We start from the raw sequence: 26,961 nt of genomic DNA on the forward strand, positions 1-26,961 counted from the left end.
GGAATCAAAAAGCCTGGGCTTAGATCTCCTTTATGTTCCTATTGTCTCCGTTATATTTTGCAAGTTACTTACCATCCCATGCCTTTTTTTCTCATCTATCTAGAGAGACTGACAATGATACCTATTTTGTAAAGCAAGTATAAAGGTTAAAATGAGATGATGCATGTAGCAGTTCATATTGCTACTGGAATGTAAAAAGTGCTCAATGGGTGTTAATCATAACAGAAAAATTTTATTGGACTTCTCATGAATGCCACACTCAGCACTAGGCTGTGCCCTGGGGCCGTGGGACACAAATGATAATAGTTACAGTAATGGTGATAACAGCTAACATTAGTCCCGTGTTTCCTTTGTGCCAGGCTTTATACATATTAACTCCTGAGTCCTTTTACGATGACCTCGGTGGCATATAGTCCCAGGAAACCGAGACACATGATATGGAATAAGGTAGCTCTCTGATTTCACAATCTACCACGGGACGTGGGCTCACAGATAGACAATTATGGCACAGAATGCCATTCACAGGTAGTTTCTCAATAAACAATAGTTCCCATACCTTTTCCCCTTTTCTCTGTATCTCCATTGCTATGAAGTATTTATCCTAATGATGGCCAGTCAGTAGCGTTCTCTTTGGAAGCTGAGGATAAGTTGTTTCATAACACTCGTATGACCATATGTGAAATTTTTCTATTCTCTCCTCACACTCTTTCCCCCTCTTTTACACTAAGCACAAACCTGGCTGTACAGATCTTAGAGCCCACCAACCCCACCTGGCTGAGTAGCAGGGCCCAGGAATAGAGGTTTGCTGTTCTGCCTGCACCTCATCCATTGTAACGTGGTGTTGGTGTTTATTGAATATGTCACCGAGTTATTTGTGCGACCCGTGTTCTCTGTTTAATAGAAGACGTCCCATTTTGAAAAGGCCTATTCTTTCTTGTCCCTTAAGCTTGGCGAACACCCTTTTCTTGCAGTGCCGCTCAGGTAGCTGGTCACCATCACGGATGACTTAGGCTTGCGTTAACAAGGCACTTCCTTTTTGCTGTATAACGGAAAAAATGACTGAGAAGATAAGCCCATCATTGACCATAAGTGAGTTCCATATCCCAAAGTCCACTAGATATTAAAAGAAAGAAGCCCCAGCCCAAAGCTGCCTGGGTCAAAGGGGATCCCTGATGCTTTGGAAAACGGGACTGTAGGCTCCTCTGGACCCCTGAGCTCCGAGGAGACCACCACATCTCTCCCTTGCTTTGAATGAAGTGTGAAGGGAGTAGGAGGTGGGAATGGGTGTCTGCCTTTGAATCGAGGCAGTGTAATTTGTGGTATTTTGTCTCCTGCCAAGGTAAGCTCTTTCCATGAAAAACGTGCTGTAGGATTTAGCCAGCCTGCAGGAATACACTTACTCAGTAACAGATCTGTGGTTCTTCTTGGGTCCATGCCTGCTAGGAGTACCAGTAATTGGGTGAAAGCTGGGCATTGTGAATGGCACTCCGACGCATTTCACTCTTGGGATAGAGTTGGACTTCATACACACCGGATGACACATATTCACATACACTTAGGTATTGAAGGGGCCCAAATTCATCCAAGTACAGAAATGTTTAACTTCTAAAGCGATGGCCAGGTTATTATGTAATAGGTGTGGAGAGGGAGGGAGGAGGGATGGTTTTCACCTCCCCACTGACAGCATTTCTATCTGAAATCTGCGGATGGCTGGAAGGGGGAGGTCACATAAGGAAAAAGGAATCACATTGAGCTCCATGGTTCTCCACCTTGCCTTGGGGAACTTAGATACGGTTATTTTCACATGAAATGGAAGGGGCTTCTGGGTTGAAGGCGTAAGGAAATCTCGTAGGGAAATATCTCCCAAGCTCAGGTGGCACCTCTGATATTAGTTAGCTACTAAAGCGAGGCTTGTGGTTAGTTATTCTGTTAGGTACTGCCGGGTTTATTCTGAGGTCATCTTTATGAATGTCTGTATATCCTTGTAGGGAGGGCTAAGATGACCCTTGTCAAGTTGTCTTCTGGAGTTTGACATTTAACTGCCAGGAGTTGGCATTCAGAGGAATCCTGGCTAAAAGAAATGCTTACAGAATGAGAGATGGAGGCTGACAGGGTCTAAAAACATGCCAGCAAGTATACTTAAAAGGAAAAATGTAAGGCCAGGCAACTTCCTGGGAAAAATGGGAGTAGCTCTGAAAGCTTTGACTGTGGATGGTCACGAGTAATGGGAGGTGACACAGGTAACTTACAGATTAGAAGTAGCTGAATTTCTAGAGGACTTAGTTAGCCCTTTGAGGCAGAATGTTGATGATTTGGGGGTTGCTGATAATTATTAGCACCCCAGTTCCCAGCTTGAGACCTAAAGGCTGAGGGGGTCAACAAGGAAACTAGTTTTCCTAAGTCTGAAAAAGTGAGACAGCTGTGGTTGGAGAATACACACCAAGACTGTGTTTGCTGTCTTTACCTGTAGAAATTGTTCAGAGGCCTTGGCTTAGGCTGAAAGAAAATAGATTGGTTCTTATAAAACTGGTTAACAGAATAGTGAGGAGGGAATTATTAGGGAGTGCAGACAGGAGATGGAAATTCATCATTTAAATGTAGGAGCTACTACCTGGAATTTGAACCATCAAGTGACACCTGTATGTGTTCTTTGTAATGTGGCTAAAATCAGACTTTGATTTCCAGACCTCTTCACCCCAGCAAATCAAAACACAAAATATGAAAGTTCCTTCCCCAAGATTTTTCCCATTTCTTTAAATGGTACCCCTGTTTATTTGTGTAGAGCCCAAACTCGAAGAATAATTTTTAATTTTTCTCACTTTTTCCTTCCCCATCCGTAATATATACAAAACCTATCCCAAATCCATCTGTTATTTCTCTTCTGCTATGTCCCCGTGAACCTTCCTTAGTTCCCACCGAGACCACACCTAGGCCTCCTCACTGGTCGCCTTTCTTCCATTCTTGCCACTGTATGTACCATCTACATACATTAGTCAGGTAAAGGCAGCTTCTCCCCTGGCCTCCGTTTACACCCTGAGGGAATGGCTGGCCTTGGCTTATAAATGCTTGGGCCATCCCTCTGGTGTAGCTGTGACTGCTTTCGCTGGCTATGGTTTGTCTCAGTTGGCTTTCTTCTGCTACTTGACCTTGCCCTTGCTAAATCCTGATTCCCCTACCTGCATACTTCTTTTTCCCACTTATCTACTCCTTCCCCCCAATAAACAATAGTGAAACCCCTGGTTCCTTCTTGCCTGTCATTCAGACTTCAACTCCACCATCTGCTTCTCAGAGACTCTTACCTTGACCTGTCAGTACGAACCTGCCCTGCAGTCCTTCACTGTCAACGTCTCTCTGCTTTGTTCTTTGCAGAGTACTCATTACTTCTCCATACCTGGCTTTGTTTGTTTCTTGTTTGATGGCTTGCCTGTCTGTCTCCCTAAGAATGTAAACTACATGAGAGCAGAGGCCCTGTCTGTCTTGTTCGCTCTACTCCAATGACCAGAACTGATTCAGAGGGAGACATTGAAAGTCTGTGGACTGAGGAACTGAACCTGTCGCACTCAGCCCAGCATGGGAAAGCGCATCGATGACCTCTGGTAGTGGGAGCCATCGATAGTGGCTATATCGTTGGGGCTTCCTTCCTTCTCCACCATTTCCCTGGGGTCTGATTACTGGTCTTCTGTTTCCTTGCAGCCGTCCATGCCAACTGCCTTTCCCATCGACAGTGCAGCAGCACAGCCCGATGTCCTCCCAGAACTCCTCCGTCAGCGGGCCTCTGCACTCCACCTCCTTGCCGCTTCCACTTCCGGTGACCCTGGCAGCTCCGCAGCCCCCGCCTGCCGCCTCCCCCAGCCAGCAGCTTGGTCCAGATGCATTTGCAATTGTGGAGCGAGCCCAGCAGATGGTGGAGATCCTAACAGAGGAGAACCGGGTGCTTCACCAGGAGCTTCAGGGTTACTATGACAATGCTGACAAGCTCCACAAGGTGTGTGACTTCCCAAGGGGAGAAGAGGGAGAAGGTTCTCTAGGACGGACAGAATTCTTTACCTTTTATTGGGGGTCTTGATTCACTGACTCGCTCACCAGCAGTTAACTAGACACCTTGTTACGTCAGGTACTGCGTAAGGCCCTAAGGAGACAAAAATAAACATGACACAGTGCCCGTCTTGGAGGAGCTTACGGTCCCGAAGGGGAGAGTTGCCTACGCTGATACCTGCAATAGAATGTCAGGAGGTACAGCAGGGGTGGGACTGAGACTCAGAGCGTTTTCCCAGGTGGACAGTGTGGAAGACGGAACACCGAGAGTAACACAGTGCAATGAGTTGAGAGACAGGTTTGCCGTTAAATCTGGGAATCTCATACAGGAACCTGATGACTGTCATGCTTGTTTCGTTAGCTGGTCTCTGCAAAAAGCAGTGTTGTCTCAATGCAGGGGAGAGTACAGTTACTGCCTGCTCTCTCTATGCTTGTGACTTATCAGGTGGGAAGATGCTGCGTAATTCCAGCCTGTGAAGTTATTATGGGAATATGAGACTGTATGGCAGCCATCATTCGTAGGGCTTTATGCTGAGAGCCAAAGTTGATAAGAAAACATCCAGCAAGAGTGAACTGTTGCAGGCAGTGATTTCATGATGACTCACACGTCAGCACCTGAAATGCGTCAGGTAGAACAGAAGAGGTGTGGGTGAGGGGGCAAAGGTAATAGGTGTTCTAAGGCCACAGGGCACTCGAGTTTCCTTTCTGGAGGCAAGGAGGCACGTGTGGTAGAAGGGATCTTACGAGTCTGAGTGCCTGGTTCTGTCCTGGGCAATCAGGTGCGTTTGCAAAGAGAAAGGGTAGGAATATAAACCCTGCGTGACCACAGGAGCTTTGTCATTTGGTTCCATATGACAGTTAATGCCCCTGGCTGGCCATTTAGTGTTCCCCATTAGTACTGCTCTCTCAGGTCAAGCCCGGTCTTTTGGCTGGTCAGGGTTTCAGAACAGTCAGCCCTCCTGCTTTCCGGAGGGCTGGCAATACATCGCTGGGAGCAGTGGTGTGATGGTACAAATGTTCACTGAATCTGCCTCAGCACGTTTGTGCAGCACTTTCACTGAAAAGGTCTGGAGCTCCTGGGAGTCAAGACCGGACTTGGCTCAGAGAGCTCTGGCTGCCTTTATTGGAGGGGGTGAGAATGATAGCCAGAAACAGACGGGCCGCGTAAAGATTGTAGACGCACTCCCACCCCGGCCACACCTTTATGATGCAGGTGATGTTGGATCTGCCGGCAGTTTCTGAGTGTGGGCCGTGATCCTGTCTCGTGAAGCCGAAGAATGGAAACACGGACCAGGGAGAGGCAAAAAGTTTTAAAAAGAGGATAGTTTATTAGAGGCAGGAAAAGAGGTTGCAGCTCCCGAGCGGGAGGGGGTCCCGAATGGGGGGTGCCCCATGACTGAGGCAAAAGCTCTTACTTTTATACCTTCCCTTGCCTGCTTGGGGAAGGGGAGCTGTTTGAAGAAGGGAACCTGTTTGAAGAAGGGAACTGGCACCTTCTAATGAAATTCGTCTACCAGGTTTGTTCTGCTTGCCCATCCTAAAGGAATTAGCAAAGTAACCCACTTTTTATCTATCAGATCTGCTCCATTTGTCAGGCCAAAATGAATTTTATGATTCACCTCAAGGCCTTGTTACATTATGTCCTGGAGCGAAGGAGTGATTTCAAAACCTGAAGTTTTAGGATATGGCTGTCTTTGTTTATTCCACCAGGGACCTCCCTGTCTACCTAAGGACATGTTAACTCTCCTGTATCATTTAGAAGTTGGGAAACAAGCGTGCTGTTTCCTGGCCTTGGCTGTAAGTCACTGCTCAGGCCCACGCTTGCCTTGGACACCTCCCCGGGCAGCTTCTTTCCAGGTATGGTCAGAAAATTGGAAAGGACCAACTCAGCACTTCTGGGAAATAAGTAGTCCTTTCTTCTCTCCCCATGGAGCTCTGTGGCAGACATGTCCAGGGATTATGCAGACCCCCGAGGGCAGAGTTTGGTTCTGGGTTTTTTCACATGGATGTTTTTGAATAGTTACATGGCGAGTGTAGAAATGGAGAGGTCTTGTTCTTCTCTATTGACTTAGTAACATACACTTTGTTGACCTGCCAGATGCCTCTGTTTTGATGTTGACGCACATTTTTATTAAACAAAATCAATCTCCCAGTGACTCAGTTTCCCTGCACAAGGAATGATTCTTAAAGTTTGTGGCCAAAAGGGTTTTGGTGGCTTCTGAAAAAGGAGAAAAATGAAAAGCCGTTTGCCTTCTGGAACCCAAAACTCCTTCAGTCCCTTGAATATCCTAAATGGTTCTATAGATCGTACATTTCATTGACCTGTCGTCTGTCACCCTGGAATTGTCGATTTCAAAACTCCGATTTTGACGATTGCTTGCCATTCGAATCACTAGTTCCGTAAGCGTTCTCCACAACTAGGACCAGGAGACGGACGAGCTGCACGAGCCCTATGCTTAGCATTTCATGGCTTGTGTTCCCGAGGTCTTCCTAATCCAAAGCCTTCCCTCAGCGTCAGCCTCACGGCTCAGTTGTCTCTCAGCAGCTGCTTGAGCCTTAGGTCTGGGGAGAGGACTGTCGGGTGAGTAATGACTTTGCTTCTCAGTGATGAGGACCCCCCACTTTGGGTGGAACCACTGTACTGCGTCGTAGGCTGTGGCTGCCCTGTGCCAGCAATAACATCCAACCTGGGATCCTCCTGCACTGGGAGCACTCGCAGAGAACCAAAAATAGATGAATTTTTAATTGCAGGGCTTCACTTGTGCATACTGTGCCAGGGACGCCGCAGGAAAGAACGACTAACTCAGAGACCGCCAAAGCACAGGCTAGACAGCAAGACCCTGTTTCCAGAGGCACGAGGTGGTGAATATCACTATTAGTGTTGGAATGAGGGTCAAGGACCCCCAGAAAGAGCGGTTGTTTCGTAGTATTTCCTTTTGGTCACTCGTTTTGCTTCTCTTTCCTCCTAGTTTCCCTGAAACATAATTAATGGACAGAGTCTCCAGCAGGGCCAGACTGTGGGCTGTTGGGTGGGTTGGCCTCAGAAGCCATCCGAGCATAGGCGGACTTTGGAAAGGAAAGGGCTTGAAGGCATTTGAAGGCGTTTACGGTTTCCCCTGGCTTGCTTTAGTGAAGACCCTCTTCTTTTGCCAGTGCAACAGCGGTGGCTTTGATTGGGCAGTCTGTGACTTAGACAGCTGGCCTGTCGTTGGCCCTCTGGGTCCCTGAGCTATGCACAGGAAGGTGCTCAGGGAAACAAGCCAGGATCCAGAGCTTGGAATGGCTGAGATTGTCTCAGGGCTCTTCCCTGCCCATTTGCCCCAGGCGGCTGTGTTTTCCACTCTGCTCAGAGTTCTGCTTCTGGGACAGTGAGTGCTTCTCTGTGAGTTCAGGGGCTCTTAACGGCCTGGACTACAAGGTTCTTGACAGCTGGACTGGAATAGAGGATGGGCGCTGTGAAGGCAAACCTAGTATTCTCTTCATACAATCACACTCAGACCCTGAGCTGGCTCAGATGGTTTTCATGTTAAAGTCAGCCTGTCCAACCTTCTCTTCTTCTTAAAGATGCTCTGGACTTGGGCGGATAAGAAGAAGAGGGTGTGGTTCTCATTCCGAAGGGGTGTGCAATCAGAAATCATAGAGCTTCGTGTCCTTGAATAGAGGTCATTCATTTCTTACTTGAATGCTTCCAGAGAAGAGAAACTCGCTACTGGGCATACTGCACTCCTGGAAATTCCTAAGTTAGGAAATTCTTAAGTTGAATCAAAATCTGATCTCTTTAACTTCCTACATTTAGTCGTCGTTCTGTCCTCTGTCACCGCACTGAAGGAGACTGATCTGTCTCCATTGTAACAGCTGTCATTTCTCATAGGAAATGCCTTATCCTGAACTAAGACTCTTACCCTTTCTCTCTTAGTAGCTATAAGCACATAACTACATCCCAATGCTTGTTTTAGTGTTTGAGATTGTAAACTACGCTGTCAGAGGGATCCTGCAGTTTCCTTTTACAGTGTGCAGAGGGAAGCTCTTTTAATGAAAGGAGAAAATCCAAGCTCAGGTATGGTTTATCGGTTGAGGAACGCGTCCTAGCTGTTGTGGGCCTGAAGCTCTCTCTCACGGTGGATGGTGGATGCCTCAGGCTTTAGGGTCCTCTCAGCTTCCTAGCTACGAGGTGATGCCCGTCTGTCTTGTAGGACGTGTCCCTGTCGCATGCCCATCGGTCTGAAAACAAAGGCCGCCTTTGATAGATGCAGTTCGCATAGAAATGGTGGTGGTATGTTTTGGAGCCATCTCTTTGAAAACAAAATTAAAAGGAAGGAACCTAATTTATGGTAGAAGTATGAACAGGTTTCAGGACGTGCTGTTCTCTCTGCTGCCACATTACTGACGGTCCATAATCTCTTTTAAAGAAACAGAAAGGCCTTGTTGAACTGAAGGGACCGTGGAAGAACCCATCCGGTATTAGGGTGCCTTGGAGATAATAACGTGGTACCGACAGGAGCGTTGGTGTTCTCTGCTCTGCCCTGGTTGGCTGCCACCAAGCAGAAGCCCTGATGCTCTCCAGGCTTTTCACTGGCCTCTTCTCAGACGTGTCTTGGCTCCATGGTAACCTCTGGAGGCACCGACCACATTCTCTCTCCTCCTTTAAGTTTTTGGCTTCCTGGCTCTGGCGCCACTGGCTTCAGTCTCTCTCCCTGGTTCTCCTGCCCCACCTCCCCCCACACTGTTGGTGCTCCCCATCCTCGGCCCCCTAAACTCCTGTTGATCTCCCTAAGTGGTCTCCACTCTATGCCTTCATCCGTCATCTGTATGCAGTACCACAGCTGCGCTCCTGACTTTCAGACCTGTACCTCCACCTGCTACCTAGAAATCTTTGCAAAGATATTCGGCTGGCTCCTCCGACCACAGTATCTCCGGAACCAAACTGGTTTTCTTTCTTTGGTAATCCCATTTCTCTTGTGTTCATCCATCTTGGTTAAGTCTTATTACTCCATCTTCTAAGCTTTGAGTGTCTGTGTGCTTTTCTTTCTTTCTCCCTTCACGTCCAGACCAGTCACTAAGACCTATTGATTCTACTCTTCAGAGTTTTTGGAGTTTGTTCTCTTAGTTGTTCTAGTTCACACTGTTGTCACCTGTCACTGAACTGTTTACGGTAGTTTCTTACCTGGACGGCTTTTCTCCTGCCTTGTCTCCCCACCCCCCAGCCTCCAACCCCACCCATCAGTTTGATCTTTACAAAACCTCAGGGAAGCTCATGCTGCCCTTCTCCTAATACAATGGTATGTCCTCCCTGGCCCTCCCACCCCCGTAATTCTCCCTTGCCCATAACGTCCTTCCTTTTGTTTCTAAATTCTGCCACTTGCACCTTGCTTGCTCTCATCCCCTGGGCTACCTGTCATGTCGGAGACACGCACTTTCTTTCATGGCTTTTTCTTGGCTCATGCCCTGTCTTCTACCTAGGATGCCAAGGCCCTTTGGCCTTTTCTTTTCTGCTTGGCAAATTCCTGTTCACCCTTCATTTTAAATGGAATTTTCTGTAAAATTTTTGTTAAAGGAACTTCTTCTCACCCCTGAAAAAGTACTTTGTCTCTAGGCTGTCAATAGTATTACAACACCACACCCCTTGTCACATTGCATTGTAGAAGAGTATGTGTCTGGGTAAGGCCAACTCTAGACCAATTTCTCGTTTTTAGGAGCTCCTTACTCATTTCTATATCCTTGGCACCCAGACAAATAGTAAGCGTACAATAGATATCTGTTAGGATATGTTTTATTTATAGGAGTGTCAGCAGGAACTTTCTGATCTGGGCAGTTGGGGTTCAGGCAATTGGCGTGCCTGGCTCATGGTGACACGGTCTCCTGTGGAGACCGAAAACATGGTGCAGTTCTCTTTGTGCCCAGTGCGGGGCGCTAGTGCTCTCAACCCTGCCCACTTTGCCTCTGATTCCGACTACTAGCTGCAGTTCATCAGGTTTCTATGTTTGCAGACACTCTTTATCCTTTCTCCTGCATTTATGTTACGCAGCAATAAAATGGGGTTTATCTACTTTGATATTGACTTCAAAAATACACTATTATATTAGACTCCTGTTATCATGATTACAGCTACTTGTTACAGATTTATATATGCCATAGGTTAAAGGCTCTCCCAGTTACAGCTCTTTATTTAGTGAAGTACAAAAAACAAAACAAAAAAAGAAACCCAAAAACAAAAACTGGTTCTAGTCCCACATGTTTCCATTCCTTCATATAAAGAGGTTTTCTGTGGTACATTTGTTTACAATTAGATATGAGTTCGTTTGTCCTTTACAGGGATACTTTTATACAAAAGGGGGTAAAAATGCACAAAGATGCGTCTCCATCAGTGGGTGTTTGTTTCTCTGGGCTGGGTGGGAAGGTCTCTAGAGGAGCGCCATGCGTGAAATCTGAAGATACGGATTCTAGTTGTGGGCCTTTAGTTTTTCTGTCCTTTTATATTTTCCCTTATGTTAACCAAGAATAATAATACTAGTTGTAAAATACCATACAGGATATAAGAGGTTTAAGTTGTATTTAAATTCACCCCTTTCTGCTACTCCTACTGAGGAGTTTTTCCAAGGTGATATCAGATGATCCAGCCAGACTTGTGAGCCTGCTATTTACATGATCCTGACGTAGCCCCTTAGAGGGCAGATGGAGGGAGGTTGGAGGTAGGAGGGGAGGGAATTGGTTACACGGTTTGGTAGACATGAAACTGAAGATGCAGAAAAGCCTGTATTGAGGATATAACCTTCACAATTAGAATGTCAATGAGTCAGTGTCACTAAAGTGCCGATGTAAATGTCAGAGGGCCACTTTCATGCCATTTCTTTGTTTTAGTTTGAAAAAGAACTTCAGAGAATTTCGGAAGCCTATGAGAGTCTGGTCAAGTCTACCACCAAGCGAGAGTCACTGGACAAGGCTATGAGAAACAAGCTAGAAGGCGAGATTCGAAGACTTCATGATTTCAACAGAGACCTCCGAGGCACGTCAGGTTCCATTCATGCTCTCTCTACCCCAGACTGCCCGTGTAGCTAATGGCCTAACATAAGGTCCAGACTGTGGTAGATAATCTTGTGCGTTCCAACCACCTGGGGAAAGGACGCTCAAAGAGCACACTTGTTCTTTTCTGCCTTGTCGATTGTGGGTCGCAGCATTGAGCCTGAGAAGTGACAACCTCGGTGAGAAGTGAGGGCGTATGTGCGTAGCTCCTCTTTGCTTAAAAAGTACTTAGCAGTGACTCGTGCCTCTGTGAAGGGGAATGTTTGAAAAGACCGGTGTTGGATGCACAGTCCTTGCCACATCAAGCCGAGTCATTTGGTAGCATTCTTTGAAAGCCAACACTTAACACTTGCTAGGTATTATATAGAAGACAAAGGTGGACATATGTCTTTCTTGGGGAAAAATAAAGGCCCACAGTTGTGAAAAAAGTAGATAGATTCCCCGAAAGCTAGATGCCACCTGCTGCAGGGTCTTGGAGCAGGTGGAGGTTGGAGATGCAACCTCCAACATGCAAAATGATTTAACCCATAAAATTTAACTTCGCTTTCAGTCAGCCAAGCCACTTTTCAGTTGCCTCATAGGTCAAAATACTCAATGTACTGATCATTTCCAGTAGTTAGATCCTACCTTTTCTGTTACTGCCAGCCCTTTTGTATTGCAGTTTTTTATACTTTCAATAAAGACCTGTTAAACTGAATTAGCTAATCAAATAAATGAAGATGAAGATTTACCAAGTGGTTTGAGCTACCACTAGAACTAACTAGAATCTTCATCAATTGGGTCATTTTGACCTTTTTAAGGTACAGATAGCAGTCACTGGCTGAAGCAGAGGGCTGATGGCCACGGTTAGGCTAGAACTGGGTCTGAGGCCAGAGACTCAACCACTTCGCAGGGACTTCAGATCAGAGGTTCACTGGGCTCGCAGGCAGCAAAGCGTGTTTTTCTTAGAACCTGTTCTTAGCTGCCTCCTGCTGGTACATGTCTTGGCATTTGGTCGCATAAAAGCACAGCGTGGCATCTGAGGACTTTTCTTGTGATATTTTGGCAGGTATTGTCCCTCTCCAAACGTTCAGTTTTGGGCTCCTGCCTGAACCTCTCTTTATACCCTGCTCTTGGCTCCCAGGTCATCTCTCACTTGATGATGACTTAGATCTATACGCATTTCTCTGTAATCTTTTCCTCTTTGTGCACAGATCGACTGGAGACTGCCAACAGACAGCTGTCCAGCAGGGAGTACGATGGGCACGACGACAGAGCTGCAGAGAGCCTTTATGCTTCTCAGAGTGAGTCTCCACGTTTATCCATCCCAACGCTGGTATTTTTAAAAGCTGGGGGCCTAGGAAAAGAACCGTGCTCATTTTAAGTAGGCTTTGTGCTGTGTGCTTTTTGTTTTTTAATTTCCCGTGTAAGCTGTTGTGCCTCCTACGTCTGCCTGAGACAAAGCCAAAGTTGATCCGTACTATTTCAGTAATGTTTATTCTGACCTTCTGACTCGGGTCACCTAAGTGAGCATGTATCTCCATATGTGATGCTTGGTTCCAAAAGCCACGGAGCCCATTTCAGCCAGGAATAAAATGAAGAGTGGCTCCCTGTGCCTCTAGATTAATCGGGACAATATTGTAGTAATTTCACCACAGGCAAATGATAGAATCAAATGGGTTTGGAAGAACCGTTGGTTAAGGTTTGAATTTCTGAAAATTCATCGTGCAAGTCATAAATGTAAAAATCCAACTGTCTTTTTTAAGCTGTTCAGAAAATTGAATTCATTTCTATATCATCATTCTCAACAACATTGTGAGTCAATGGCTCACAAGCTAACGACAATTTGAACAACAAAAGGTCATTTATCCAGACACCGGCCATCCATTGTATAATGGTGGTATTCTGATGCTTGGATCCCTCAGTACGGCCCTACAGTTTCAAGGCTGGGAAATAATTGCTTAAATTTTCAATTTCCAGTACTGTTCGGCTGGGGTGAAACTCCTTTGTTTCCCCCAAATTTACTCATGATTATACTCCAGTTATTCGTCACAGTTTCTTTTTTAAATTCTGTTTTGGCAAGTGGACACTAGCACTGTGTAGGCCTTTGCCTCGGAGCCTTTGTAGTCTTGCAGTAGGTAAATTGGCCTGTGCTCCAGATTCACTTAATAGGCTGTATCAGCATCTTGAATTATTTACTTGCCTAACAGAATTGATCTCTTCTTATGAGTGCAGGATTTACCATCTCGTCTGAGCTTTCGTTTGATAAATGAGTCATCTGTACTATTTGCATTTAGAATTTTGACACCTGATTTTGGATGATTGTATGCCGAGGTGGAGTACATATCTTTGTGGCAGTTATGTCAGCAGTGTCACTGCTGATGCTCTGCCTTCTTGTCAGGGGATATTATTTTGTCACTTAGTTCAGGTCAAAATAGAAAAGCCAATTAGTTTAATCTGATGGGCATTTGTTCTAACCTCCTAGCCCAGGCTGGGCTGATGGAATAATAGGGTTTGGTGTTGTGGGAGTTCAGAAATGTTTCTGAAGACTTCAGCCTTCTGGCTGAAAAAGCTAAAACATCAATAATGCAGGCAAAGAGGCCCTTCCAGCTTTACAGGCAATGATTTGTTCTGTGCGAACATGCTGCGTTGTGTTCTAAAGGCATAAATAAGCGAGTCCAGAGGCATTTTGCAACTGCTTATAGGTATCTCAGTGTTGACATGTGATATAATTGAATCTAGGCAAATCATTTGAAGCAGGTTTCCTAACAGTCGTATTTTTCAGTACCTAGTGTTTACAGGACGCTTTGTGCCTTCATCACGCTTTATAATTATTTGCATTAGCTTTTCCTCTCCTGGTGTGGCCAAGAGATGGATTTGAGATTTTTTTTTTTTAATTATAGTGTTTTTTATTTTGCAGAAGATTTTTTTAAAGTAACTATATTTATGCCTTTTTAGGTTTTATATCATGCTTAGAAATGCTTTTTCCCACTCCAGGATTATAAAAGTATTCACCTATGTCTTCTTTGAAATATGTTTATGATTTCATTGTTTGCAAAGCTTATATTTTAGAAGCTAGTTAAGGAGGCACAGTGGAAGAGAAACTCATGAGGGACTAACCTGGAGGCAAGGAGACTAGTTAGCAGATATGTTATTATCTGGGCAAGAGAGGTCCAGGTCCTAAACTAAGACAGAAGTAGTAATGGAGAGTAGGGGACAGATAAGCAAGTGGCAAATTAGGACTTGGTGACCAATTGAACAATGCAGTGAGAGAGAAAGGAGCGTGACTAGAGCAACTAGATGAAGGGTCACCCTTTTACCAATGAAAAGCAGAAGGAGCAGGTTGGGATTCGATAATGAGGTAAAGTTTGAGCGTGTTGAGTCCTCTCGTGCCACGGCCCATAGATAAGCGAGCAGATGTAACAGAAGGTGCAGACATACCCAGAAGGCTAGCAGTGGGTGGTGCTGTCAGGCTTTCATTTCAGCACGTGGCTACAGAATGGCAGGCATGAATTACTGCCTGTCTTCATAGTTACTAATGTGTTTCATTCTCTGTATATGCTTTTGAAACTCTATTATTGGAATACTTTTCAAATGCCTAGTCATCAGAATTCCAAGCGTTGTGTACTCACGAGGAGCCATCCTTTTCAAATGAGTCTTTTGGGATTCTAGCATTTGGCTCAGGGAAGGGCAAGACTGCATAGCAGATAGTACTGATTTCTGTGGATAATGCCTCCCATGGAGCTAAAGCTCAGTTGGGAAGCCCCTGACAACCACCTTGACCAGTGGAAAAGTTAGAGGGAAGGGGAAAGGAGACAATAACATGTCTGACTTGTTTGTTAGGTGCTCGTGTTGAAGCCAGGAGTCCAGGTCCAAGAACACCCAAGGCACTCTTGCAGTACGAGGCCTTCTGTAGAGCTATCTCCGTTGATTGGAAAGGCAAAGTCCTTCCTGGCCTGATTGCTGAATGTCCCTGCTGCCCAGGGTAGTTTTCCTTTAAAGACGGAACTCTGCCCTTTAGTTGGAGCCCAATGAAGGCCTTGGTGGACTGCCTGGGCAGTGCACTTAGCTCTACAGGTTGAGATGAATAATAAACAGGGTGACTGTTATGTTCGTCTCCGTCATGAGATCAGTCTATATTAAAGAATCTCACTGAATTAAGTGCTTAGGACTTTGATAACTGTGAGGAATTGTTTTCTCTATCACATCACGGTGTTGTGTTGTTCTCATTGGAGGAATTGAGAGGTTTGTTTGTTGTTTTTCTGGTTTTGCTTGTTTATTTTTTCAAGTGTTTTTGTAGCGAAATTGCTCCTGAAAAACAGGACATCTAGCCAATTCCTGTTGGGTCTGGCTGTGTGACACTGGGGCTTCTTTGTCCTTTAACTTTTTTAACTCACTGAGATTTCTGGTTTTTCTGTTCGTTTATTTGTCGTGCACGTGTACCCACAGATACACATGTGCACATACATGCGTGTACACATGCACACAACCGTTAGGCCTCCATCTACCAAAGGCAGAGCCCTGGGGACAACCGTCATCATTCTTAGCTCTGTGCTCTCAGTAAGTGAAACTTTCAAATCATTTCTTTCTGAAAATGGATAGCCCTGCAGAATTTCCATCATAATGAGGCCAGAAAGCCAAAAATAAAATATTAGATGTGGGAAAAGTAGGTGGGCAGAGAGGATCTTCTTACGTGGTTGGGCCAGGTGGGAGCCAGTTAGCTCCGTATGCTTGTGTTACTCCAGAATAAAACCAAGGTACGTTCTGGGATGCCCCAGAACTTATCTCCACCCCTCTGGGTTCTTTAGGCCCTGAGGGTTGAAGCCTATCAGGTTAAACTTCAGTCTATGCGAGTTAGAGTCTGGCCATTAAATGGTGTCTCTCTCTAAGAAAAAAAGATTTTTTTAAACATTCAATTATTCATTTAAATTGATGAGTAATGGATATCAATGAGTATATGGATTTGATTTCCCTTATAATTCCCATGGGTTTAAAAACTGACAAAGATTTATTGGACCACCTGTTTTAAAAATAATAATCATTTACCATTTTCAGGGTGTCTTGTAATCATCATCTTACGCTTGAATCTTATTTTAGGTACTTTGATTTTCTCTTACAGAATGTAAAAGAGACTAAAATAATTTCCTTAAAAAAAAAAAAATCCCTTTAGCTTCTGTCTTTCCTATAAGGGTGCGTATGAAACACAAAGCAGAAGTTACAGTGATACAAACATTAATTCTGTTGACTCACACGCATCGTCAGATTATTCTGAAGCCTCGCTGGGTTTCATTACATCATGCTGTGGGTTCCTGTCAGGCTTCGTTAGGAAGGACAGGTTAGATGTGGTCACGTAGGGGCACACTGGCTTACCTCCTCTGGGCCTGCCAGCGCTTGCAGCTCCTCCTGACTCAGTGCCAAACTCCTACCACACAGCATTTTCTCTGTCTACATTCTGTACAGGCACCATTTATTTGCATGGATCTCCTCCACTAGAGGGGAGAACCATAGGCATTCTTTACCAATACCCATCCCCAGCCATCACTAAAACCCCTTGACTCTTTATGTACCTAGCATTCAATAAATGTTTACTGAGGGAATGAATAAAAGTGGAAAATCCTTGTTAAAATAGACTTGAAATTCTCCTCATGCAGCATCAGTATTCTTTTAGCCTAATGTCTCCCAGTCGTGTTGGGAGATAACCCAGGCTATCCTTGGTTATTTCAAGGTATTAAGCAAAATTATTAAAAGAAATACAGGTAACCCCTGTATAACACGGTTGTTAGGTTCCTAAAAAATGTTGTGTGATACAAATCTGTGTTATACGAAACAAAGAACTAGTACAAAAATGGGGGTTAGTTTCCAAAAATTTTAAAAACATACTATTATATTTTTATAATTAAGAGAAATATCTTTATTAAAGCAATTTTCACCAAAAGTATAACATATTAATATGTATTAAATAGTGTTTTCTTCATCGTCACTACTAAGCACCATTAATTGAGGGTGTTTTCTTTTTGACAAGATATCATCATCCTCTGAGCTTTCTTCAGCATTATCTGGACTTCTGGACTTTTTGCAAAAAAATCTGTTATTTTAGATTGCTTGCTTTTAGCTGAGAGATCTTTATAAATTTCGTTATATGGTGCTAAGCACTTGTGAAGTTCTCTCTTAAACTTGGTCTTTCTTTCAGTGGAAGGATCTTCATTTAGGAAATTCTGCAGTCAAATCTGATGCGACATCCATGCTAGAATGAAAAATTTCAAATGAGATATCTTTTGCTCTCAAAAGCTTTTATTATGTTCCGTGTTGTTTGGGGATTTCCCTAATTTCGAATGAGATATCTTGTTGCTCTTAAAAGCTCTTATTACGCTCCATGTTATTTGGGGATTTTTCTAATTCTCAAACCATGTTAGAGTGAAACTGTCCTAGGATGCCGTGTTGTATGAGGGTTTCCCCAGTTCTCAAACCGTGTTATAGAAGTGCCGTGTTATACAGGGGTTACCTGTACTGTCAGAATAGAAGCAACTTAATAATGCTTGAATTTTTTTTTTTTTGCCTACCTTGTTCCTTCCTTTCTTCCTTTTTTGTTTTTTGTTTGTTTGTTTTTTCCAGGTAGTTGGTTATCCAGATAAAGGGACTCTTTCACTATTAGGAATCGTAGTATTTTTCATGAAAATTGGTATAATATAGTTAATTTCTTGTTCCCTTGATGCCTTCTCTATTACTCTGACATAGATAAGTTGGAGGTGACAGTTGCCTGTGGTATGTAAAGGTTTTTGTAGCAATCGGCCAGATGCTCACACTGACCAATCCGTAGACGGTGCCAGACACCACAGACCAGCATCTGGGCGAAGGGGACGGAATTGCCCGTGAAGCCTGCCAAGGTGGCATCAATTAAATCAAGAAAATTTTCTTGCCCTAAATTAACTGATTCTTCTTAAAGGTGAACCCTACATTTCATAGGACTGTACAATTCTAAAAATACAAGGTTTTGTAGGCACAGCCTCAAACAAATAATTTTGGACCAGTTGCTCCTTCTTCTAATTCCTGGGCTCGCACCAACATGCTCAGTGATTCTGAAGTTAGATGCCTAATCTCACTGCACCTGCATTTCCTCCAACGAAACAGGAATAAATCCCTTAATTCAGCCAACAGAGCTCTGAGGAATAACCAGTGATAGGAAGTGTGAAGAAGACTTCATAAAAGACATTTATTCTGCAACACTTCTGCCTGCCTCCCTCCATCTATTTTAGCACACACCTTCCCTGGAAGGACCTGCCAGTGCTCACGATGGGGGATTGGTCCATGTTTCTTCCCGCAGCGTGCCTGCGTGGCTCACGGAGCCTTGCTGAATTTGGGAAGCAGAGCATGTGAGTGCTTAAGTCACTTGATCAATCTTGACAGGCAGCACTGAGAAACTTCAAACCTATGTGACAACCAGAAGTGCACCCAAGCTGTGGGCATCTGTTTATGTTCAATCAAATCTCCCCAAGTGTAACAATTAGCATTGCTCAACTGAGGGTGCTTTTCTGTGCTTAAAGAACCAGAGCTGATTGAAGAACTCTCTCCTGGTTATGTGTTGATGTCTGGTCTCTAGCAGGTGAACATGGTTTACAATTTTTTATTTGCTTGGTGTTCCTGTTCGGAGACTGAAAAGTCAAGTGTCCTAAACTTTATTACAGTCCACGTTTCTTGCACTACGCAGCCAGATGGATGGATGGACGGAATAAGCACAGGCTGAAAAACATACTGAAATCAATTTGCCTTTCACGTGCCATGAGAGAGCCCTCACTTTCCCTGACATTTCAGAACCAGGAAATCCACATTGAGCTCAAATGAAATGGCAGTTGCTCAGAGAAATCTTGAGATAGGCTCAGGTCTTCCTATTATATAATCCCCCAACACCCTATACTTTTTCCTTTTTAAACACTCATTGCAACTGTATGTAAGGAACTGTTTGGTGACCATGTTTTGTCTTTCCTTACTAAACTGTATGCACCATGAGGGCAGGGGCCCTGTCTGTCGTCCTCACCACTGTAGACCCAGGTCGTTGTGTTTCCAGCACCTGGCGCTTAAAGACATTTAATAAGTATTTGTTGGATTTTGAATGAAATGATGATCATTTATTCAAACACACAGTTATTGGCTACCTCCTGTGAACTAACTGTTCTAGGCCACAATTCCGCAAAATTCGTCTGTAAAGAGCCACAACTAAACTCTGTCCCTGTAGTCGAAAGCCACCATAGATGATCTATAAACAAATGGGCGTGACTGAGTTCCCGTGAAACTATTTACAAAATCAGGCTGTGGGCTAGATTTGGCCTGTGTAGGCCATGGTTTGCTGACCTCTGTTCTCAGAAGTAGTCATGGGAGGGAAGAACAAGAAAGAACCTCAGCAAAAGGGGGATGGAAAACGAAGAACTTGACAAGTATTCCCTAGGTCGTACTGTGTAAATTGCCCTAATTTATAAATCAGGATGCAATTATTATTTTCCTTCCTGGGAGAGTTTTACAGTCATCACAGCTCGGCCTCATCAGGTGAGCATGATTATTTTCGTTTCAGATAAACAGACACGTACAAATGTAGTCACAGACCTTAGTTACCCAGTCGGGATCTAAAATTAGCTCCTGATGGAGATGGGGCTGAGCAGGGACAGCCCTGTGGTTAGCCATGGCAGTTAACTGCCTGGACAGTGGGCTGTCAGGGGTGCCTCTATCCCAGCGGTGCCGTGCATCCAACCTTAGGCATCCTCCTGTGAGAAGAGGTCTGCAGATCTTAGATCTCAGGGTTGAAGAGGACCTTCAAGGTCTCAAGTCTGGTCACCAGCACTGCGTGTATGCTCTGAACTGGAGATCGTTAAGAGGCCATCTGATTGCCATTGTGAGTGACAGTGTCTCCAGAGGCTTTGGATCTGATGGTTAAGTTTATCCTCAGGTGGAGTTGCAGGTTTGCTCCCCTTCAGATTCTGGTTCAGGCCGGCCTGGACATGGTCATTTAACGACAGTAAAGGCTGCCAACACTAATCGAGTACTTACTGTAAGCCACGCCCTATGCTAGCCTCTATAGGAGTATTGTCTCCTTAATCTTCCAAACAACCCTGTGAGGTAGATTCTGCAGGTATTTAACAGATGAGGACACTGAGAGCTCATTTTGCATGGCCTCCATGCTTCACTAACAAAGAAACTGCAACCAAGAACAATCAAATGGTTTGCTCAAGGCCCCACAGATGTTCAGTGGTTAAACCACAATGAGAACTGGGGCCTCCTTTTTCTTATTTTTCCCTTCCCCTTCTCTAAAAGTCATCTCTGTTGGCTCTGCAGGTGATGAAAGATTTCACATTTTTACCCCAAGAAGAATGCGGGATAGTAAGTGAACATAAATAATTCTTGTACTAGAAGTCTTCTTTGGTTGCAAATTATTAGCCCAGTACTGTGACTTAATAATTATCCAGCTCTTCTCAAGTGTGTTTCAACTACTGGAATTCACATTCTGTGCTTCTGATTTCTACATCTATTTTTGAACCAAAACCAATTATAATAAAAGGCCTTGTTTAATAATCCAGTATATCTCTTCAGGTGTAAAAAAAAAAATGTTGAAACCAGAATAGAGCTTAGAGTATTTAAAAAAAGTTTTCTCAAAATGTCTATGAAATTAAACCGTTTGTTCTCTGGATGATAAAAAGTAAGCAAAATACAATGAGTAACTGTGGTGTAGTTTCTTACAGTTAGTTTTTGAAACTATTTTTGGTTCACGAATTGTAGTGAGAGCATACAGCTGTATCTTAATGGAATCCGAGAACTTTGAAGGGACAAAATGTTTGTTTTAAGTCCAGAAAATTTGGTCTTAGACCATTACAAATAAGCTTGCATCTGCTACTAATTTTCTTTTTGCTTACAAAGACTGTAGTTTGGTAGAAAGCAGAGAAAAAAAAGGATCCATTCAAAGCAAGTTACAAAAATGACAGGGGGAGCGGTTGCAGAAGTCAAAGGAAGGAAGAAAAATATAGTTGCAAAAAACACATTTCTTTCTTCTTGATCAATCCTGGAATGAACCCCTTCTTTCCCCATATACAACAATTTCCCCAGGATAAACGTCCATCTTGGGGCGGTGCTGTGGTGTTAAGCCATATTTGCCATTCAAAAGGTCCATTTTAAAAACATAGTTTTATATGTATACATATTATAATGTTGCCTTAATGCCGTGATTAAAAAACAAACATAGGTGTCTAATAAATATATATACCTATAAATATCTAGGCATTTATTTAGGTATAAATACCTAAGATCATTTGTATACCTATATTTACAATAGCTCTGTATACAATATAAACAATATATGCAATAAAACGTACACATTCTCAGTGTACAGTGTTATGAAATGGAACAGACACCACAGTCAAGACATAGCACAGCAGAGCCTGTAGGGTTCTTCCTTTCCTTTCCAAGTGTCTGCCCACGTTCACTTTCACTACCTTTAGATCAATGCTCTTGGTATTATGTCCAGGTTTTGTGGTTGTTTCCTGCACAGGGAGCCAAATCATCTATTACTTCGTCATACCTGGAAATAGAAGTGTCTGTCGTTCATCTTTTTATATTAAAACTAAGCAGAAAAAGGACTTCCATTCTGTGGTGGTTGTAGAAAATGTGAGTCTTTAGGTTTGGTTTATAATTGATTCACAAATATGTATATAGTCAAAATCAAAGGCCCTGTGCCTCCCATATTTATGTGGCATTATTCATTCATTGCCTAATTCGTCATTAGTCTGTCGGCAGTGATAGAGAAGTAGCAGTACATTTTTATGTCAGGTAAAAAAAAATAATAAAGTGGAGGGTCAAACAGTATATATGGAAGATGAACTGGATGAATGGGTGTATATTTAGTCAAGCAAGTTTGCAAGTTACATATGTAATAAACTTAGGTAGGTTACAAAAAATAGTGTGAATTATACCAAAAAGTGTAAGTAGTTTCTGGAATTAAAATGCAACAGAAAGAATGACTAGATGAGAGAAAATTATATTTATGAGAGCTTAGGCTGGTATTCAAATATTTTACCAAATCATACCTGAGATATTTTTACTTTTGATGCTACACACTCACCTTAGGGCCTGAATACTAACGAGCAATAGGTAAACTCCGTGGGTAACAAAAAATATAGTAAGTATGTGAAGACTGAAATGTATTGTTTTCCTCCCTTAGCTCAATAGATGATTTCATGGTTAGGATTTGTTCCTTTCCAGTGATAAGTATCTGAAAACTCTCATTTTAAAATTTTATTTTAAAGATTGAGTCTGAGTTTGAACATTTATCAATAGCATCGCCTTATTCAATAAGCTGTTGCCTACGCTTGTCATATCTCTTCACACATGAAACACTTCTGCTCGCTTAGATTCTTCAAATCCTACAGAGATAGAAGGGTTTAGATATACTATGAAGGAATCCCATTAGGAAGGATGAGACACACACGTCATCAGCCACTGTCCCTGGAATACAAGGCAGAATATGGCCAGGACTCGTTACAGAACTACTGCCTCCCACCCGCCGAGTATACTTGTATGTGCAGGTTCTCCCATGCAGGAGAGATCTGTTGAGATCTCTTGTTGAACGAGTCAGAAGAACTTCATGCAGTGTGTAGCCTGTAGGATGGGCCTTGAAAACTAATTAATATTTTAGAGTAATTTTGCTGCCATAGTATACTATGTAAAAGGAAAAAATTCTGTTTTCCTTTTAAATTTGGGCAACGAAAATTTGAATAAATCCTTCACACTTCAAGCATTGTCTCACTTTCTCATAGTGATTCATCTCTCCGAAAGATTTCTTCCCTACATTTGAACAACAGCCATTGCTATAAATCTTTGTTGCTCCTGTAATGTCTGAACCAGTGGCTTTGAAACTCAGAACTCTTGTTTAAAAGAAAGCTTACTCGGAAACCCAAAGTGTAAAATGCACGAAATTTGAAAAACATTTCTGGTTGTGACAGGGGTGCCTTTTTCAGCCCCACCCCCTTCCTATTTGACCCCAATATTTCTTTTCCCCCCTCCCCATCCTCTCTCTCTCTCCCAGGGTCCTGCAGAACAGAATGTGGTTTAAACTCCTGTTCTTACTTTTCCTTATTGCAGAATTCATTTAAAAACAGTTCACTCTCTCAGCCATTTAAGACGAGCCCTCATTGGAGTGTTCCTATGTGTAAAAGACCTATTTGGCCGCCCACTCACAAGCTCTGTCTTCGGTTGCTTGGTGGAACCATGGCAACCTGCAGTGGCTTACAGGGACTGCATAGGACTCAAGACCCTTGCCTGAAATAACAAGGCTAGTTACCTGAGGAACTTGATCCGAAAATTTTAAAAAGACAGTGAAAAGCCAGATCAGCGGCTTATGGGGTTAGTTTTGTATGTTACGTTTTCATTTCTGAATTAATGAGTGTGGCCTCTAACGGTAGACCATCTCTCTCACGTTGTGTTGCAGCAAGTAAGCCACATGGGAGTAGATTATGTTTGTATGATGTAAACAGTGCTCTGTTTGGATTATATTTTGGGGGGGGGGTCTCTTTCTGAATTCATCAGTTTGACTTGTAAACTGGGGTGAGGGAGTGAGGGCAGATGTTAAGAATGAGCTGAGTAGAGAATATCTTTGAGGCAGAATAAATCTAAATATAAATAGTTTTGCAAATAGTGAGGTAAATGAAATACCTTGCTATTATCTTCCCACTCCCACAACCTCAGAAAAAAAGAAATTACTTTTGGTGTCAACAAGATCTTCCCAACGGATCTGACTCTTCGGTTACCCCGTAGAGTGTAGCTGACTCTTGGCATGGACTCCTCCCCAGCATTTGTTCTGTATTTCAGGAGACAGTGACAGGGAACTCAGGGCCGAAGGATCCTCGAGGAAGAAGGCATAGGAGGAGAAATTTGGGTAGGGATAATATGGCAAATACGTATTCAGACATCTTTGCATAAAAGAGAGTCCATTCACCAGCATTGTGGAGAAGTTTCTAGTTCCCAGAATTAATGCCCTTCTTGTTGGTCACCGTTGTCCTCAGGCAGCGTCATTTTATTAGGGTGGTGCAAAAGTAATTGTGGTTTAAAAGGTTAAAAATAATTGCAAAGACCATAATTACTTTTGAACCAACCTAATACCAAGTCTTCTTGAGGGAGAGGGAGTAGAGATGTAAGGAGCGGAGAGTGAGTGTCTCAGTAACCTTTTTATTACAAAAAGAAAAACCTGCTTGAGCTAGCTTAAGCCCAAATATAAGGACTGTTTTTTAAGTACATAGTGTGTGTAGAGCTCCCAGGCAGAACGTGCAGGCAGGCCTCAGAGGGCGAGGGGCCAGGGCTGCTGTGTCTGAGAATTAAGGTTTAGTTTGTATTTAGGGGTCTGTTTGTCTGTGTGTCTCTGAAGCCCTCTCTCCTTTGTACCATACACTCTCATCCACCTTTCTACATCCGTCTGCTTGATTCTTCATTTTCTACAGTACGGCTTTCTCTGTCTTTCCAAAGCACATACTGAAACATGGCTGCTAGCCTAAGAGCTACCCTGGAAAATAAGACCTAGCCAGAAAATCAACTCTAATGCGTCTTTTGGAGCAAAAATTAATATAAGATCTTATATTATATTATGTTATATTACATAAGACCAGGTCTTATATTATAGTAAAATAAGACCGGGTCTTATATTAATTTTTGTTCCAAAAGACACATTAGAGCTGATTGTCCGACTAGGTCTTACGTTTGGGGAAACACAGTAGGTGGCTGGCTTGACTGCATCACTGCATCTCCCAGGTTCCTCAGACGGGAGACTCTGATTGGCCTAGCTTGGGTCACGTGGCCCTTCAGGTTTGATCCTGTCCAACTGGAGTGGTGGGCAGGGGCAGACGAGAAGGGCTTTGTAATCCAGACATGGCTGTCTGCCAGAACGTAGCTTTGTGGATGGAGGACTGTGGCAGACAGCTCTTCAAAACTGAGTCTTGTCTGAGTGGACACTGTGAAAGTTGTCTACTCCCTAGAGAGTTCCAGGTTAGGAAGCACTTGCCTCTTGCAGACCCTCTCCCAGTGAATCTCCTGTGCCGACATGGGGCCCCTGCTATAGCACGCAGACGGTCTGGGCACTGTCAGCCACATCCCTCTCGCCCTCCTTCCTCAGCATCTCCTTTGTCTGTGGCCTCTTCTCTAGTTACGACCTTTAAGCTCTCTTCACTCGGCGAGGCCCAGAGACTATACTCCTGAAATCAGCCTCACCGGTCAAAACGAGACTTCTAGACATCGGCATTTTAGAGAATGTTAATTGGATTGTGCCTGCCTCCTCTTTCCTTAACTCTGTCACCACCACTCCCTCCTCCCACACCAAGGCAGTAAGTACCCTCCTTGAGAAATGCCAGGGAAATAACTGCAGAACCAGATGCCAGAATGGGCTAGTTGTGCATTGCTATGTGAGCATATGGGATTTGGAACTTGAACAGAATTAGCTTGTTCTGTGTTTAGGTCTATACACACATACACGTGCGCGCGCACACACACGCACGCACACGCACGCACACGCACACACAATCCAGGATAGATGTAAATCCCCAAAGAAACAGCCAATTAGGGTGTCAAACCTTGGTTCCAGCTGAAAGAAGAGGGAGAGGAAGACCTATCTTTTTTACCGTCCAAGCATTCCAGTGAGTTAGTCACCACTTGGTCAAGCTGGCAGCAGCTGGACCCTCTGTCCCTCCAGCAATACTGAGCTGAGGGAAAAACTCATCAAAAACCCATTAGATCACGAAAGGCCTAGAAATTCATTCCAACTTGAGAAGGGCCAGGTTACAGCTTTGTTCTCTTCATAAGCTCCAGCTTTAAGTTGGAACACTGAATTAAAAACCAGCAGCACAGCTCACGGTGCCCTGACATTCCCACTGTTAGACCCTACACCCGTGCCCAGCCCTCAGTACTTATTGACAGGTTACTAGGGTCCACCATCCCATGATTCGGCCAGAAGTTAAGCTTAGTACTCAAATGGTAATTGCAGAAACAGTTTCAACAGACTGACCACTTTGGACCTTACCCAGAACTGGCAAAGGAAACAGTAAGATACAAAAGGAGCATCTTTGAATTATTGGGCCGATTTTTAGTTTCCATCCACTTCTGCTCTTTCTTTAAGCAAAGAGACTAACCCACTGCAACTACCATTTGATATTGTACAAGTATCAGCTCATGGTGCTTCAGAATTCTCAGTTGTCAGATCTCCATTTATGATTATTAAATGAAGTTCTGTTGTCAAGTCCAAGGCAGAGTACCTAGGACATGATAAGCCTCCAGTAATATGTGTTAGCTCTTGTTATTTAAGTGTCTGTTATGTGCCAAACACGGTGATAGGTATTTTACAGATAGTGATTCTAATTCTCACAATATCGTTGCAAAATCGATCATTACTTCCATTTGAGGAGATGAAGTCTCAGAGAGGTGAAGCCATGTGTCCGGGGTGAACCAGTAGTGAAGGTGCCAGAATCAAACCAGGTCAGCCTGTGCTATCACTGTGCTTTCCAGAGTAAACAGTGTATGAGCAGACATCTCTGTGTAAATGGGACTGGAGCCATCAGGCTAAACAACTCCCTGCTCCACGCAGCCCAGGGTAATTCATATCCATTGAGGAAACACCATTCTGGGCAAGAGTTCCCTTGTGTCAACTTGCCTGTTCTAGGAATTCTCAGTATATACATTGGAGCCCAACCAAAAATTCATTGTGAGGCTGGTCTTTCTTGAGATCCCTCCCAAGCCTCCCAAGGGGCTTAGCTAATAAAACTGAAGGGACCCTTCCTACGAGGTGGTTTCACTCAGGGGACTCTCCCTTGACATCTCCCAAGAGATGACTTGTTAGAATGGCTCTAGCATATGTCAGTCCCCAAATCTCCAGGGAGTTAAGGGGCACTGTTACCCCACATTGTAGGCTCCCTG

At 43.7% G+C, this 26,961-nt stretch overlaps 1 protein-coding gene across 5 annotated transcripts in view; it reads left to right on the forward strand.

Moving 5' to 3' along the window:
- The window catches only part of AMOTL1 (angiomotin like 1), a 150,938-nt gene that overhangs the window by 99,992 nt on the left and 23,985 nt on the right, over positions 1-26,961 (forward strand). For all 5 annotated transcript variants that reach the window (XM_033120024.1, XM_033120026.1, XM_033120027.1 and 2 more), the window contains 3 exons: positions 3,694-3,985; positions 10,894-11,038; positions 12,249-12,338. In XM_033120024.1, coding sequence (XP_032975915.1) covers positions 3,694-3,985; positions 10,894-11,038; positions 12,249-12,338 — 527 coding nt within the window. The remainder of the gene's footprint in view (positions 1-3,693; positions 3,986-10,893; positions 11,039-12,248; positions 12,339-26,961) is intronic.

The sequence above is a fragment of the Rhinolophus ferrumequinum genome, chromosome 11, assembly GCF_004115265.2.
Source record: "Rhinolophus ferrumequinum isolate MPI-CBG mRhiFer1 chromosome 11, mRhiFer1_v1.p, whole genome shotgun sequence".
Taxonomy (NCBI): Eukaryota; Metazoa; Chordata; class Mammalia; order Chiroptera; family Rhinolophidae; genus Rhinolophus; species Rhinolophus ferrumequinum.